Source organism: Arvicola amphibius, chromosome 7 (genome assembly GCF_903992535.2).
Source record: "Arvicola amphibius chromosome 7, mArvAmp1.2, whole genome shotgun sequence".
In the NCBI taxonomy this organism is placed as follows: Eukaryota; Metazoa; Chordata; class Mammalia; order Rodentia; family Cricetidae; genus Arvicola; species Arvicola amphibius.
Window position 1 is genome coordinate 49,763,058 of NC_052053.1, and position 15,700 is coordinate 49,778,757.

The 15,700-nt window shown below is 56.1% G+C and overlaps 1 protein-coding gene across 1 annotated transcript in view; it reads right to left on the minus strand.

Annotated features, from left to right (window-relative positions):
* Positions 1-6,239: 6,239 nt before the first annotated feature.
* Fibcd1 (fibrinogen C domain containing 1) overlaps positions 6,240-15,700 on the minus strand; it is a 29,579-nt gene continuing 20,118 nt past the window's right edge. The window contains exons 5-7 of the mRNA XM_038337829.1: positions 11,239-11,335; positions 6,926-7,105; positions 6,240-6,499 (exon numbers count right to left, since the gene is read on the minus strand). Of these exons, the coding sequence (XP_038193757.1) occupies positions 6,240-6,499; positions 6,926-7,105; positions 11,239-11,335 (537 nt within the window). The remainder of the gene's footprint in view (positions 6,500-6,925; positions 7,106-11,238; positions 11,336-15,700) is intronic.

The following is a 15,700-nucleotide window of genomic DNA, read 5'->3' on the forward strand; positions in this document are numbered from 1 at the left end:
ACTGGTGTGTGTGTGGTGCCCCCACACCTCTGCCTTGCTGGGAACTCCCTCATAGAGGAAGACCATGGGTGAGCCAGACTGGGCTGGCTCATCCTCTGAGGAGCCCCCTGAAGCTGGAATAGAAGGGGGAGAGCGTTCTTTCTAGAAACAGCTCCCTTGAAGACATTTCAAAGATGTGAGCTCAGTCAGAAAGCTTCTAAAACAACAACAGAAAGCAGCCTGGCTTCCTACCCAAATCTGGCTTGCTAAGCCCCCTGGTCCCCAGGAGCTGGAGTAGCCTCCAGCCTGCTGCTGCTAAGGGGGCTTCCTCAGGCCCCAGTGGAGAGCGTTCCCCCACAGGGGACAGGCACGTCTCATTCCCTTTTCCCTATAGCATACGTGAGGACCAAGGAATAGTCTTTGTCCTCAAAGATAAATGCTTCCTTGCTAGCAGCTAGCGCTGACCTGTTGGTGGGACTTGTGCATTGGATGGAGCTGTGGGGAAGCTGTGGGTCTCCCACGATCCGCCCTTCCCCCTGTGTGGCTCCAGGTGCCATGCCTGCCTTCACCCAGCTCACCTGGAGAGCCGACCCTCGAGTCCCCTGCTGTACTCACTGTGCTGTGGGCTGCTCTCAGGAGGACAGGTGGATCCCTGGGTCCCAGTGCTAGGCAGAGCTACTTGGGTCCTGGTCCAGTAGGCATGGCCCTGGGGTTTCCCCGCTTTATACAGATCCCTGGTGTCATGGGCCCCAGTCCGCCTGATTGCTGTGCATTCCTGGCCCTAGGATTCCTTTGGGGTTGCTGGTGGTGAAGGCGGGGGGCAGTGTGGGCCACAGGACACAATGCAGACAGGATGTGGTCTGATGAAAGTGGCAGGCGCTGCCCTTTGGTGAGGGCATCATCGCCCATGAGCTGTGGGCACAGACCCTGCAGACCTGGGTGGAGACATCAGTGCCCACCCTCAAGAATCCTGATGGTGCTGCCCTTGTGGTATCCCTGCAGAGAGGACGACCTTTCTCACTGCTGGGGGGCTAGGGGGGTCACAGATACCCAGTCCCTTCTGTAGGAAGGTGAGGTGTTCAGACAGCCTCTCTGGAGCCTTGGGAGAGGTGAAACTGGACAGGAATTCTTGCTTCAGAGGGTGCAGGGGACGGAACTCAGAACCAAGCAGCCCCTTTCCAGCTTCAGCCCTAGCGCTACTCCCAGTCCGTCACACACCGATGGTGCGCGCATCTCTCACCACTTAGCCCCGCGGCTGGGCTGTCGCTGATATCTGTACATACCCCAGACTTGGCTGGCCATCCTAACATAAACCCATGGCATATAAAACATAAGCCTGCCCTTCTGAACCCCAACTGAGTATGGTAATACCCAGCTCCCAAGTAGCTGTCATGGTAGCCTGGAGGCAGGGCATAGTGGTAGCTAGGTGTGGACCTCGGCAAAGGCGTACGGCGGGTGATAAGGTCATGGTGCCTGTTACCACCGCTCCTCACCACACACCATGGCTTCTCTTCTGCAGAGTCCTTGACTGGCCTGGCATCACCGCAGTGACTGTCTAGGGAGGCTGTGTCACTGCCCCTCCATGGCCCATTCCTTTTACCAGAGACACCCTCTGGAAGCTGCCCACTGTGTCTGGCCACTACCCATTCCAGGGCACAACTCAGCCCAATTCTTCTGGTGACTAATGACAGTGCCCCTCTCCCCATCAGATGAGGCTTCAGCAGCTGTGGTAGGATGAACCCTTTCCAGACAGGACCCCTGGTGGCCAACCCGTTCCTCAGCTCAGACTGGGTTCCCCCATGCCATGCTGTGCCCCTCTGCCAGGAAGCCAGCTCAGAAGTTTGATTTAGTCGAAGTCTTGGCTGTGAGGGCTGGCCAGACTCCCGGGGTGCCTGAGGGCTCCCTGGGGTGACAGCCCTGAGGGCTTCCTGGGTGACAGCCCTGAGTGCACAGGGCTCCTCGATCCTGCCCATCTGAGATCATCTACACCCTGACCTGTCCTTGCACATGGAGTGAGGGCTGGGACTGGATTGAGAGGGCACATTCACGACAGCCAGTCTTGGCTGTGCCCTCCAGGCACTGAGCCAGCCCCAGGCTCTTGGCTTTATCTGAATTTAGCTACTTGATTCCCTCCCAGAATAGGATCCAGCCTGAAAGTCCATCCAGCTGCCATCTCAGGCAGCCGTGACCCTCTGAGATTGATGATGTCACTGCAATCCTCATGTCATGAAGATCATGTGGAGCTACTAAGTCCTGAGGATGGCATGACCATCAGGATGTCCTCCCCACAGGTGTTCACCACCACACAGGCCCTCCGACTCCCCAAAGAGCCTTGGGGAGCTCTCTCCCCTCAGTACTGTGTCCTGTTGGTGGTGTGTTCCCAAGCTCCTAGATAGCTTTAGAAAACTCCGTGACTGGGTTAGTAAGACCTATCCAGATGGTTCTTGGAGCCACAGCCAGAGGGGTCCAGCTGAGGGAAACATCATGACAGTGGCCTAACAGTGTCAGGGAGCAGGCTAGATAGGCAAGGCCCCCACCTGGGTGCTGTGCCTCCACACGGAGACAGCCACCATGGGTTTCTGTGTCCTTTCCTCAGGCAACCCCATCTCTGTCCTCCAGCCCCGTGACCTGGAGTGAGCGCTGAGTGGATAGAACGATGAATGAGGGTCACCTAGGGGACCTGGACTCAGGACACCCCCACAGTGCAGGAGTGAGGATGTCCAACTGTCCCCTGCTGGTGTCTTCCTTCACCATGCAGCTCCTCCCGCATCTGCATTCAGCACCGCCTTTTGTGAAATAACCTGGGTGGGCCTCAAGTTGAAGCATCAAGTCGAGCTGAGCAATAAATAATTAGTTCCTCTGAGCGCCAGCTCTTCAGAGCCCCAGACCCATCCCCTGTAGGGGCTGTTTACCACCACAGTGACACCAGCGTCACCCAGCAACCCAGACTCCCAGACAGCCCTGCTGGGTACAGACAGCAGGCTTTACCCTCGCCTGCACCCCAGGTTGGCTGTCTCTGCCTAGCCACCGAAAGCACACACACACCTGGTAAGCCAAGCAGAGTGGCCCGAGAACACTGAGTGTCTGCCTGGCTCTGCTGTGACACCGAGTGGGACAGGACTAGAGGTGAATGCTGGAGCTGGCTCACCACAAGACTTTATTGCAGACAGGGACACACAAGACACCAAGTGCACACCACCCCAAGTAGCATCGGCCCCACTCCATTTGCCCATGGAGTGTTGCTCTGACCCTCAGAGCTCCACCCCAGCCCCAGGGCCCCATTGCGCCTACCGACATGCACACCTGCCTTGCTCATCACAGCCAACCTCAGGTCGGACCCCTCCCCCACCCCTGGTTCCACAGCAGCCTGACTCCGGGCCTCTGGATTGATGGATCCCTGCAGTGGTGGGGCCACCACACAGGGTCGGAGAGGCTCTCGGAGGCCCCAGACCATTGGTTCCGTGTTGTTTCAGCACAGTTCTGGGCTCCACGAGTCTTCTGCCAGTGTGTTGCTCCTCAAATCACAGCACGGGATTAGGGCAGCCGTGGGCATTGCTCTTGCCCCTTGTCCACATCTCCTGCCTCAGGGCCAGCCATCTTGGAGCTGGAAGGTCCACTGTCGCTCACAGACTTTCTGGTCATCCAAGGCCCTATTCTCTCCCAGGAGTGCTCCTTGGGGACCGGACCTGCGGTGACCATGGCCACGGACTCCCGTGCTCCACCAAGAGGTGACAAGGATGAGGGGACAGGGAAGCGATGGGCACCGATGATGCTACTTCTGCCCGCAAACACTCGTCCCCACTCACAGAGCCACTGATGTCACAGGAGGGGCACACGTCTCTAACCTGATCTTCCACCAGCCCTGGCTTCCGGGAAACAAGGCGCTGTCTACTCGCTGCGTGCTAGCTAAGTGTCATAGGCGTGACACAGGTGTAGCCGGTTTTGAGGTCTTCGGTGGAATCCACGGAGTCAGCTTGGGCTCGGAAAGACGTTTTGATGGTTTGCAAGTTGAGACAGCCATGTTGCCAAGACCCTAGGGTGGGGCGTTGGAGACCCTGCCCCAGAAGGAAAGCAGTGTGGCTTGGCCAAATGACATTATGGGACTCACTCGGGTCAATTTGACAATTCCATTGTCACACCAATTATCAAGCCATTATCTAGTGTGTCAGTGACCACAGCCTGGTGATATCGTGTCTCAGTGGACTTGACTTGTCCCCCAAAAGTTTTCCCAGCATTCCTGCTTCCTGTGGGCACTCTGATCATGAGTGACAACCATCTTGCACAGACATCAGACCAGTGAACTCAAGCCAGGGCTGGAGGCTGTTGCCCAGTGTATGGGACAGCGATCTCATCTGCCTTTAGAGGGTATGCACTAGGAAGGTAAAGGCAGGCCTTTTGGCCTGGCCTCTCCCACTCTGAGGGGCTTTGTGCCCACTCAGACAACTTGGTAAAGCCACACCCCCTAAAGTACTCGGTATCCCTGGGGCAGTGGTCAGGCTCTGAAGAGCTACTGTCTCCAGTGTGACCAGACAGGGATGCATGTTACCAGCTGCTCCCGTCGGGATGGACTTCAGCTCCTGTGTTCTGCAGCCCAGCCCTGGCCCCGAGCCCATGCCTCCTTCGCATGCTCACATCTGTGAGTCTGTTAACATCACACTCGCGGGAGTTTGTTTGATGACACATCAGAAAGCGCTCAGCACTTCTGAGCAGCGATGACAGAGGCGGCTGGCAGCAGCACCAACATCAGCACCGGCCTCGGTGGTGGGTAGTGTCTGCCAGGCCCCACCTCTGCGATGAGACTAGATGCGAGGACAGAGAGGGAACAAGAAGGGACTTCCCTGTGTGTCCCTTTTCCTGTCAGAACTCTGGCTAACTCTGGGCTAGACCTACGTTTCTTGTCACCAGCTGGGGACCAAGTAAGCAATAACTGTCCTTGTCTAGTACCTAAGATGGCTTTGACCCTCACAGAAGACCCAAGGCCCAACATGAATGACTGAGCAGTTAGGACAGTCCATCAGTGGGATTCAGGCTTTTCTCCAAGTCTGGTGAAAGGGAAGGGCATGGGTCCCTGCCTGCCTGCCTGCCGGTGTCCCGTTCTCCTGCCAGAGGAGGGTCACCTTTGTCACCCTACCTTCCAGCCTTTTCAAAGCTTCCCACAGAACGTGGAAGCTGCTCAGCTGCCAAGCAGGGCTGGGGCTGCAGCCTGCCTTCCTGGGAGATCACCTGTAGGGGACAGTAGTGGGGCACAGGTCCAGGTGTTCAACCTGCTTGTTGCCTCCAGTCTCCTGCCCCATTAGGCCCTGATGGCAGTGTGCATCATCACCAGCAGGGGGCAGCCTCTCTGCAGAGATGGCAGCCTTAGGCCCTGTTGAGTCCACGGGTTTGCTTGTTTCCACTCTCCGGCTTCTAGGAGGATACTAGAGGCAGTCCGTGGAGGTTAGCAGAGCACAAGAGTCTAGCATAGCTCCACCCCAAGAGGCTCTTATTGGCTTAGGCCAGTCCCGCCCTTGCACCAGAGGCAGGCAAAGAGGGACAAAAGCCATGGCTGCTATGCAGGAGGCCAGGTAGAGCTTGTCTGAGTGGGAAAAAGCAGATGAGCTTTGAAAGCAGCCAGGATAGAAACCTCTCAGGTCTGCAGAGGCCCAGGGAAGGGTGGCCTTTAGGGCTGGCCTCGGTCTTAGGACTTGAACTTTGTAGACAGCTGTGCCCAAGGCCAACTGTCCACAAGACAAAACCAAGCAATGTTCAGCCACAGCTATTCGGGGTGTCTGATAAGAGGTGGGGTCTCCAGGCCTAGAGGGAGTGGGGCTAGGGCAGGCAGGCAACACAAGGCCTGAGCCTTCCACTTGGATCTGCTGGAGGGGTATGGAACGCTGTTTGACCCCTGCTCTTGATGTTCTCACGAACCCAGGGAAAGAGGAGTGGGGGAGGAGAGGGGGTACTGCCCTGCCAGGAGGCAGAAGGCACAGCACAAGGGCCAAAGTTGGACAGGTGGAATTTGGGGTTGCCAAGTGCCAGTCCCACTGATAGAAGGGAGATCATGTCAGCTGATAAATAGGGACCTGGTTGCGAAGGAGTGCCGCTGGCTCTGGGAGCCGAGTTTCAGGGCTGGCCCTAAGGCATCCCTAATGAAGAGCAGGTCAGCCATGCACAGATGGGCAGAGAATGCTCTTGCAATGGCGGACATGGAGCGGGCATGGGGTGAGATGTGCGGGGACCGGACATAACCAGAGGACACCAGAGCCGGGCAGGCTGCCAGCCTAGCGTTCCTCTCGGACCGGCCGGATCTTCATCTCTGAGAACTTGAGCGAATACTGCCAACCAGTCCAGGAGGACCACTCGACACCGTCGGCGTAGGAGGCGTGAGCACCACGCAGGTACTGGCCGTTGAGGTTGGATGTGTGGCAGTTGCGGTACCACCAGGCCCCTCGGTAGAAGGCGGCACAGTTGTTCTCCGAGTGGTCGCTGTCCCGGTCCTTGGTGGTGAACCTCATGCCGCTGTGCTTGAGAAGGGAGTCACCTGTATGGTACACACAGAGGTGACACAGGCCCCAGAGCACCATCCACCCGCCGTGCGAGCTTGGGTGTGCATGTGTACCCAGGCAGCTCCCCTGCCAACCCCATGCCATATGCGTGCCTTCCGGCCGCCCCTGTGTCTAGGCCGCCTCTACCCTCCTCCCAGCTCTCTGATGCTCCATTCCTTCTGAGGAAAGCCAGCCGCGAGGTCTCATCTACAACCTAACGGCCCCACAGAATCCAACCCCAGGAAGCCCCTGGCTTCAGCTCCAGACTCAGCTTGTTGCTCTGTGAAATGTGGAAATGTGGAAACTACCCAGGCTCCATAGGGTTCCGGGGTCAAGACCCGATGGGACTTGCGGTCTAGATCCCGACCCCAGAAGGCAAAGGCCCAGCAGGCCACCTCTCCCTGCTGCACTGTGAGCCTCACCTGCAGTGCCCGAGTAGTCGGCCACCGTCAGTGGGTACCCATCCTCCTCAGGGTCCACAGAGAACAAGCCTACGCCAAAGCTCCCATAGTGGGCATATGCGGTGCCGTTGTCAAAGTCTTCTAGGTCCACATGAAGCTCATAGGCTGCTTGTGTGGTCAGGGCATGGATCCGCTTGAGCCCTGAGGAGGGGGAGGGGAGAAAGATGGAGCAAGTCAAGGGATGCAGGGGATGCCTCTCCCACGAGAATGGAGCTGAGCGCCTATGCTCAGGACAGCTGCCAAGTGCGCTCTGCGCTCTGGGCCGCTCCCTTTTCCCTACAGGCGTGATTTTGGCAGAAGCAGGAGACTTAGTTGTCACGCCTGGTTTTCTGTGTTCACTTTATGGCGGGATGTGCTGCTCTCCAGTGCAGTGTGTGTTGGCATCTCACACACGTATGTCAATGCCAGGTGTCCTCTGTCCCGCTCCACCTTAGGCTTCGAGACACTGTCTCTGACTGGAGTTGGAGATCATGGTCGCAGCTTGGCTGCCTGGACAGAGAGCTCCAGGGCCCCCTGCGCATCTCTGCCTCCTCAGAGCAAGGATTACAGGCACATGCCATTGCACCTAGTTTTACATGGGTTTGGGGATCCAAATTCAGGTCCTCTTTACTGACTGAGTCATCTCCACTGTCCCCCAGTTGTAGAGGTGACAGCTGGTAGGGAGCTGGTCAGAATTTGAAGCTCAGACAGGGGTGGTGGCACCCTCACCTGAACCTGGCCTCTGCGCCTTTGCACGTGCTGTTTCTCTACTGTCCCTTATGACTCTTGTCACCATCCCGTGCAGCCATACTGATCCAGGCACCCCCTTCTCCCATTCATCATTCTGATTCTAGCTGGTTCCTTGTGAATTTCCCTGCCAGTTTAGTTCCCTAAACACAACTCTGCAGTCATCGGTTGCTGCGACCCCAGTAGGCACAGTGGGACCTGGTGTGGCACACGCTCAATAGATATTTCTCAGTTCACAGAGCGAAGGCAGCGCCTGCTTGTTCTGCTATCCCCAGGTCCTGGTTCTGCACAGACCTACAACCCCACCCCTTCCTCCCTGCCTCTAGTTCTCCCTCCCATTTCGCTGCCCGCTGGCCCTTGGGTCATCCCAGGGTCTCCCACAAACAGGGCACTTCCCTGCCTTCCCGATCAGCTCTTGATTAAGAGGGCATTTAATTAAACGCCTCACAGGTTCGCGGTGCCTATCGCGTTCCATCAGCCCCTCCCCATGGGCCGGTATTTGGGTTACTGTGTGCGCAGAAGTTTTGTGAACCCTTCTCGGCTCAGCCTTGGTCTCCTCAGCCAGGCAACCTACAGGGTCCTTGTGCCCTCTTTACCCATCTCAGAGCTGCTGACTCTGTTCAGCCCAGAGACCTGAAGGATGTGAGGCTTGGGAACTACAAGAGCAGGCAATCCCACCACGTCCTGCCTCCCCACCTGGGCTGTTACCCCAGAGCCGGTGGTGTCCAAGCAAGCCTCTCTCTCTCTCTGTCTCTCTCTCTGTGTCTCTCTCTCTCTCTGTCTCTCTCTCTCTCTGTCTCTCTCTCTCTCTGTCTCTCTGTCTCTCTCTCTCTCTCTCTCTCTCTCTCAGCACGGCTTGCACACCTATTGTGTGCAAGAGGGCTGATGGATAGATGTACAGGCAGCAGGGGGCAGTGACAACAGTCCCCACCCAGAAGCCGGCACCATTCTAAGAACCTCCTGCATAGTGATCAATCAGGCAACATCAGAACATGCTTAATTAGAGAACCTCAGCACGGCCAGTGACTGAGACCACTGCACGCTGTCCAGAACCGGCTGGTGTGGGGAAGGATGTGGCAAGGCAGGCACAATGATTCCCTATTGTACTGGACAGAGAAGGAAGGCTCAGAGACGGGGAGTCCCCCAGCCAGATCACACAGCTGGCAAGCAGCATAGCTGGGATTTGAACCCAGGCAGAAGGGCCCAGACTCTTTTCTTCAGGCCCAGCCAGGAGAGACTGCATTTCCCAAGGGGTGCTGAGAAATGTCCCTTCCCATCACTACATGGTCACCAGGGCTCAGGGACCTGCAGTCAGCATGCCACAGTTAACAGCTGGGGTTAACGGTACTGGGCTCTGGACACAGCTCACTAGTGCCTGCTGGGGCTGCAGGGCAAGCTGCTGGCAGTGGGCAGAGCCTCTGAGACTTGTCTCTCCTAGTGCTCTCTCCCTCCCCTCCTAAGCCTCCTATCTTACTTCAGGAAACTCCAGCTCTCGATGACCTGAGATTTCTAACTGCCATGTCTCTGACTCCCTGTGCACACAGTAACCCAAATGAATTGGGAGCTACGAGGCAGCCCAGTTGTCCCCTAGAAATGACAGAGGACCCAATACTGGTAGCACACAGTCACCCCAAGGCTCAAAGAGATGAATCTAAGACACAACACACACACACACACACACACACACACAAACACACAAACACACGCATCCACTCATACACACAAACATACACATCTACCTGCATTCATACACCCACTCCACATACACATACAAAAATCAAAACTTCAGGAAATAAACAATAGTGCGGAAAAAGCTAAGAGGTAAATTAATGAGAGCGAATGTGTGGTGTGTATCCATAGCCACAGTATATAAAGAGCATCCGTAAGTCAATAGGAACAGGGAGGCCCCTGTGAGAAGGAGACCGAGGGTCAGAGAAGCAGAGGTGAGGCCACAGGGAGGCTGAAGCCCTCACAGTTGACATTCTTGTCAGGGCTCCTCGTCTGCAGAGCTAATCAAAGCCTTGCTTAAATGCTTCCTCCCCCACCTTCTGCAGCTGCTGATAGATTTCAATTAAGATGCCACTGAGCAGTGAGGCGCCAACCCTGATCCAAGCTTATGGGTGGGAAGCGGGAACAAGGCCTCTAACTGGCTGCCTCCGCTTTTTCCTTTCCCTGGGGTGGGTGAGGAGGAGTTTCCTACCCGTCCGTGTTCACGGTCCCTTCTAAAATATCATCAGAGCATGCCACACTCTTTCCCTGGAGCCTGCCTGGCTCCTCATACCCAGCATACCCAATGGGACTTGTGGCCCCACCTCTTGAACTTCATTGTCTGTAGAAGGGGATGATGGGAAGAGGACTGCTCTCCTAGCTGGTGTGAGGCCCCAGGGACCCATGTGTGGCATGAGCTCTCAGTAAACTCTGACCATGATCCAAATGGTGTGTGGCCTCTCCTCATGGAAAGTCCCCATCTGTCACCAGGATGGGACGGGTCCTGCCCTTCTAGAGTCCTGGTCAAGGAACACAGATTTAACCGATGCTTTGGGTCAGCATGCTACTGACTTATGGGCACCCGTGATCCTCCACCCTGCCATGGGTCCTGCCTTTCATATCCCGTGGGGGAACCTCTGCCCAGGATCTCGGCCCCTCAGAGGGTGTATGGAGTTGAAAGTGCTCAGTGGATTGGCCACACGCTGGGGGTGGCACACTCAGCATCCCGAGCATGGCCACTGCTGACCCTGAGGGCAGGGCAATGCCTTGGTTAGCCACAGCCCTCCTGACACCCGAGATGGGGCCCCTGCACGCACCAAGGACTGAGGGAGCCACTAGACAGCCCCCAGAGAGGTCAAGACTTCTTGCTTCAGGCATAGGGTCCCTGGAACTGCCGCTCCCCACCTGGGCAGGGGACTGGGGAGCCTAGGCATCCTCCGTCCGTCTGCCTCTTCTGTCTTCCCCATTCCTGAGTCCCACGCGTTTAGTTTGCACTTGGAGATCAAAGGACGACTTGTGGGAACCAGCCCTCTTCTTCCACAGGAAAGTCCTGGGGACTGGACGACAGTTCTCGGGCTTGGGACCAAGTAATTAATCTGCTGCCTTATCTCCCTGGCATATTGGTTTATTATTACTATTGTTTTTGAGACAGGGTCTTAATATCTTGCACCATCTAGCCTGGAAATCCTATGCACACCAGGCTGGACTCAAACTTGTAGCAATGCTCCTGCCTCAGCCTCTCTAGTACTGGGGTTACAAGCATGAGTCATTATGTGTAGGTTTTGTTTTTATTTTTCTTGCTGGTCTTGAAGTTTAAGGCCAGCACAGGCCTGGAATTGGGGTCCTCCTTCCTCCTGGGTGTTAGGGCCACTCCACCCAACTTTCCCCGTCATATTTAACAGCTCCTGTCTGCAGGACTCACTTGTATAATGCTCTTCAGTTAGCTGGCTCTATTCTCAGGGTTTTGATCTCTTGAACCTCCCGAGACTGGAACGGGATCCATTTACAGAAAGGCAAGGAGCAGGCAGAGCATGGAATATACCCAGCGTGGGGACACTTACCCAGCCAGTGCTCCCCCGTGAGCTTGCCAAAGCCCTCCCGGTATGCTTCCCAGCCTCGGAAGAAATTCACAGAACCGTCCTCCCGGCGCTGAAACACCTGCAAGGGGAAGGGAAGGTAAGCACGGGAGCCACCGCCTCAGAACCCATGGCCTCTAGGCTCCCGCCCTTTCCCACAGGCTGCCCACAGGGATGGAGCGCTTGGGTGGGGACCAGGCATTCCACTTCCCTCAATAGCTCCTGGCTCTGGGAAGTGGAGCAGTTCAGGATCTCAGGAGCTTGTGTTAGCCAGAGGCAGGACTGACTGACCCATCACAGATCTCTGGAATGTCCCTGCAGGCGGGTGGGGCGCCTCAGCTCCCAGGCCCAGCCCCCTTCTGCTGTGGCTCAGCTGGTAAAATGTTCACATGAGCTCTGGGGTTTGTCTCTGCCTACACCAGGCGTGGTGGCACAGCCGTAGCAGGCAGAGGCAGAAAGAGCAGAAGTTCAAAGTCGCCTGTGGCTATGCTAAAAATCCAAGGTCAACCTGGGCTTCATGAAATTCTGTCTCAACTAAAAGAGACAAAGAAAGTTAGACATGGGGCGGGGGGGGGGGGAGCATATGCTTGGTTGCGGTTTTTATAGGTGGTATTGTCTGTTTTGTTTATTTTGGAGACAGGGTCTTACTTTGTATTCATCTACCCTGGAACTCACTGTGCAGCCCATAGCAATCCTCCTGCCTCAGCCTCTCAAATGCTAGGCACACACTACCAGAATCAGTCCATTCTCAAGTTTTTAAGCAACCCTTCACCTATAAGCCTCGACCCCTAGATTCCTACCTCTCACACTCCTGTGGAGAGACCAAATCATGGCCTGGGACCCCAGAATCCAAGCCACTTCTCAAGGGAGGCCCAGAAGCCCGGAACAGGCTTCTGGTGTGACTCGGGTACCAACCAGCCGCCGAGCCGCCAGAGCCGCCTCTGTTCTTTTTAATAACATTCTCCATTTGGGAGTGTGGAGTCCCATTGGTTAAATTGCCTTGAAATAAGGACGGTGCTGGTCCCGGCCGAGCTGATGAGTATTTACACGGTCGCTGACAGTCCCGTTCCGGGGCCGCCGGGCCCACGCCGCCTTTCTGTTTAACAAGCCTTTTCCTGCTCATTTGCAGAGGCAGCGCCCACTTGCCTCCATCTGTGTCTGCGTCTGATGTCAGAACTCTGGCTGCCACTTTCATTACTAAGCAGCCCGGTTCCGGCAGCTCGGAACCGCCCGGGTGCCCGGGCGGAGCAGTGGCGTCTGCTCGCGAGGTGCACCGGGTCCCCAGGGACACGTCAGTCACAGGCAGTTGGGCAGCTCTGACGTCACGGGCTGGGGGAAAGATGACACTTTTTTCCTACTGCCCCGACCCGGTCCTGAAATTTGAAGTCCTCAGGAGGGACCCGCTGGATGGAAGGAAGTTCGATAAGGCTGGGGAGATCTGAGCCGTGTGGAGAGCCGTATTGACGGCCCGCACATTGGGACCCTGAGCACGCGCCCTTTGAAAGGCTTAATCCTGGCAGAAGCTTAGGCCCTCTGGAAGGCGGCAGGCAGACTGAACCTGCTTCTGTTGGAGGAGGAGGAGATCAGCGGGAGCAGCAGGCTGGAAGCCCCTGGCAGGCTCATCTCCTACTGGAGGCCCTAGGGCCCCCACCCAGGAGACTCAGCACGGTCAAAAGGAGGAGTTGAGGGTCTAGACACCAGAACGTGGCTGCTGCACAGCCTCTGATAGAAAACCCTTTGCCTCTCTAAACCTGTTTTGTCATCCGTGAAAGACCATGCATGGGCTGTGAGGACCCACGGGTGTGGATAGAAGCATAGTAGTTGTGCCATCACGGCTAGCTGGGCAAACATGAGCCGGGTAGGCCTGGCCACAGTCCGCTTTGCTGCCCTCTCCATCCTACCCTGATCTCTCTGCCCAATGCCAGCCCCACACATCTCCCCAGCCTTCCTGTGTGTGCTTGCTGCTACATGTCCAGTGCCAGTCAGACTCTCTGGGGAAACAAAGTCCACACACACGGTCCAGACTCTGCCCTCGGGGACCTTGGGGTAGGAAAAACGCAGACAGGCTGGTGTGCAGGGCACTCTTGACCACACACGCAGGACACAGAGCAGAGGAAGAACAGGTTTGCACAGAAACACACAGCTTCCTGCAGGGCAGAGTCCTGACCCTCACACTGGCCTGGCCCGTAGTTCACAGCATCACAGGACCTCCACAAAGGACACCTTGCCTAAAGTGAAATGGGAAGTGGGGTGCCAGACTTCCAGTTCCCCGCACCCCCCCACACCAGGGAATGAAACCCTAGTGGAGACCAAACAGGGAGGCCTAGTGTGGAGAGGGATGTCAGAGAGGAAACAGTACCTCCCACAAGTAGCCAGGCCCAGCTCAGGCTGCAGTGAGGCCAGCTGAGCCCCTCCTGAAAGGCAGAGGTACCACTGAGGTTTCTGGATGGAGCCTCCCAGTTCCGCACCCCATCCCCAAGGAGCTCAGAGCTGGGGGCCGGTCCCAGCCTCATCTTCAGATACTCTGCAAGGGCCACAGTCCCAGGTTCCTGGAGCATGGCCTGATCCTACCTTTTCCTAACCCTAAAGGGCACAGAAAGGAGCGTCCAGGCCATCAGACCAGATGGTGCTGAGACCATCACTTCCCTCCATGGCACCTGCTGTTCACCAGATTCCTCCTCCAGCATGGACAGGCTCTGTGTTTTCCTCTGTGTTCTGTCTGTTATGGAAGGCCGGGACAGTGGCAAGGCAGCCACTCACGTCCTCAGCCACTGTCCTACCGCTGTCTCAGCTGTCAGCCACCACATTGTCCCCGTTGTGCCACGGACTCCACCTGAATGGTCACCTGGGGCAGACACACACCCTGGGCCCGCCAAGGCCTCTTGCTTCTCTTCTACCCAGCAAAAGGCCACTGAAACTAAGAGTGGCCAACACAGCTGGGCGGTGGCACAGCCTTTAATCCCAGCACTCGGGAGGCAGAGGCAAGCGGATCTCTGAGTTCGAGGCCAGCCTGGTCTACAAGAGCTAGGTGCAGGAGAGGATTGGTAGCTACAGAGAAACCCTGTCTCGAAAATCAAAAAACAAAAAAACCATTCTCATTAGATTGTTATATTTGACCCTGAAGAAACCAGGGTTGACCTGGAGAGATAGATCAGTTCAGAGTTGCTGGCCTTGTAAGCATAGGGCCTGAGTTCAAACCCCTAGCACCCATGCTGGAAACTAGGCATGGCTCTATGCACCTTTAGTGGCTGCACTGGAGGACAGAGATGGGGATCCCAGGAGCTTAACGGCCAGCCAGCCTCAGAGAAACAAGTTTCTGGATCAATGAGAGACCCTGTCCTGAGGCAATAACATGGGAGGCAACAGAGGGAGACATTCAGTGTCCCCCGGGGTCTCAGCATCACAAGCGTCGGCACGCACACCCACAAATCCGTGTGAACACACTATACACTTGTATGCGTGCATATATACACAAAGCCAAGGCAAGTGTGAGGGCACTGGCTGGGGAGGAGAGACAGTGGATCCCTGGGGCTGAATGGTTAGTCTTCCCTCCTTGACAAGCTTGATGATAAGGTCTCAAATTAAAAACCTTTAATCCCAGCACAGAGGTAGGTGAACTCTCTGAGTTTGAGGCTAGCCACAACTACATGGCGAAACCCTATTTTAAAAAAAAAAAAGGAGCACAGAGCATAAAACATTGTTCTTTAGCCTCCACATGTGCTTGCACACACAAGAACATGCATGCACATAAACAAAGAAACCCTAGCACTTTTCAACTTGGGCATTACAGTTGGGCTGAGATACACTGTGACCCACCTCTTGAGGGGCCCCCTCCGCCATGGCTTTGGAGATGGAACTTTGAGATCTTCGGGTCAGGGCTCAGATGTCCACTTTTCCCACCCCCACACCCGGATGCACAGTTTACACTGGACGCCAAGGCTGCGGGGGAATAGGTCGGCTGAGCCGTTCCCACTGCGTCCTCTTCTGTTCCACTCTATTCAATTTAAAAAAGCAGTGTTGATCGCAACCCAGGAAATTGATTTCGCCACCTGCCAATGGATCCAGGCCCACAGTTTAAGAACCTCTGCCGTCAAGTTCCTGGGTTCTGCCAAGGGCCATGCAAGCCACAGGTCGAATATTGAGTGATTGAGTGTCCCCGAACTCACGCTGACACCCACTGCCACTCAGTACATAGCCTGACAAATCCCCAGAGGTCCATGTGGCTCAGGCTAGCCAGGTGGACAATACCAGGTGCCGGGCACACGGGAGTGCTTCGTCAGGCTCTGAGGCCCAGGGCAAACTACAGCTGCGGCATCAGAGCTCTGAAAATCAACTGGAGTTTAGTAACAGCGACAGGATGTGGGTTTTAATTAGAAAGCAAGGATGAGCTGGGCAGGAGTATGCCAGCCACGGGCCTGGAGTGTCCCGCTCCTTCAGCCCCAGGCCT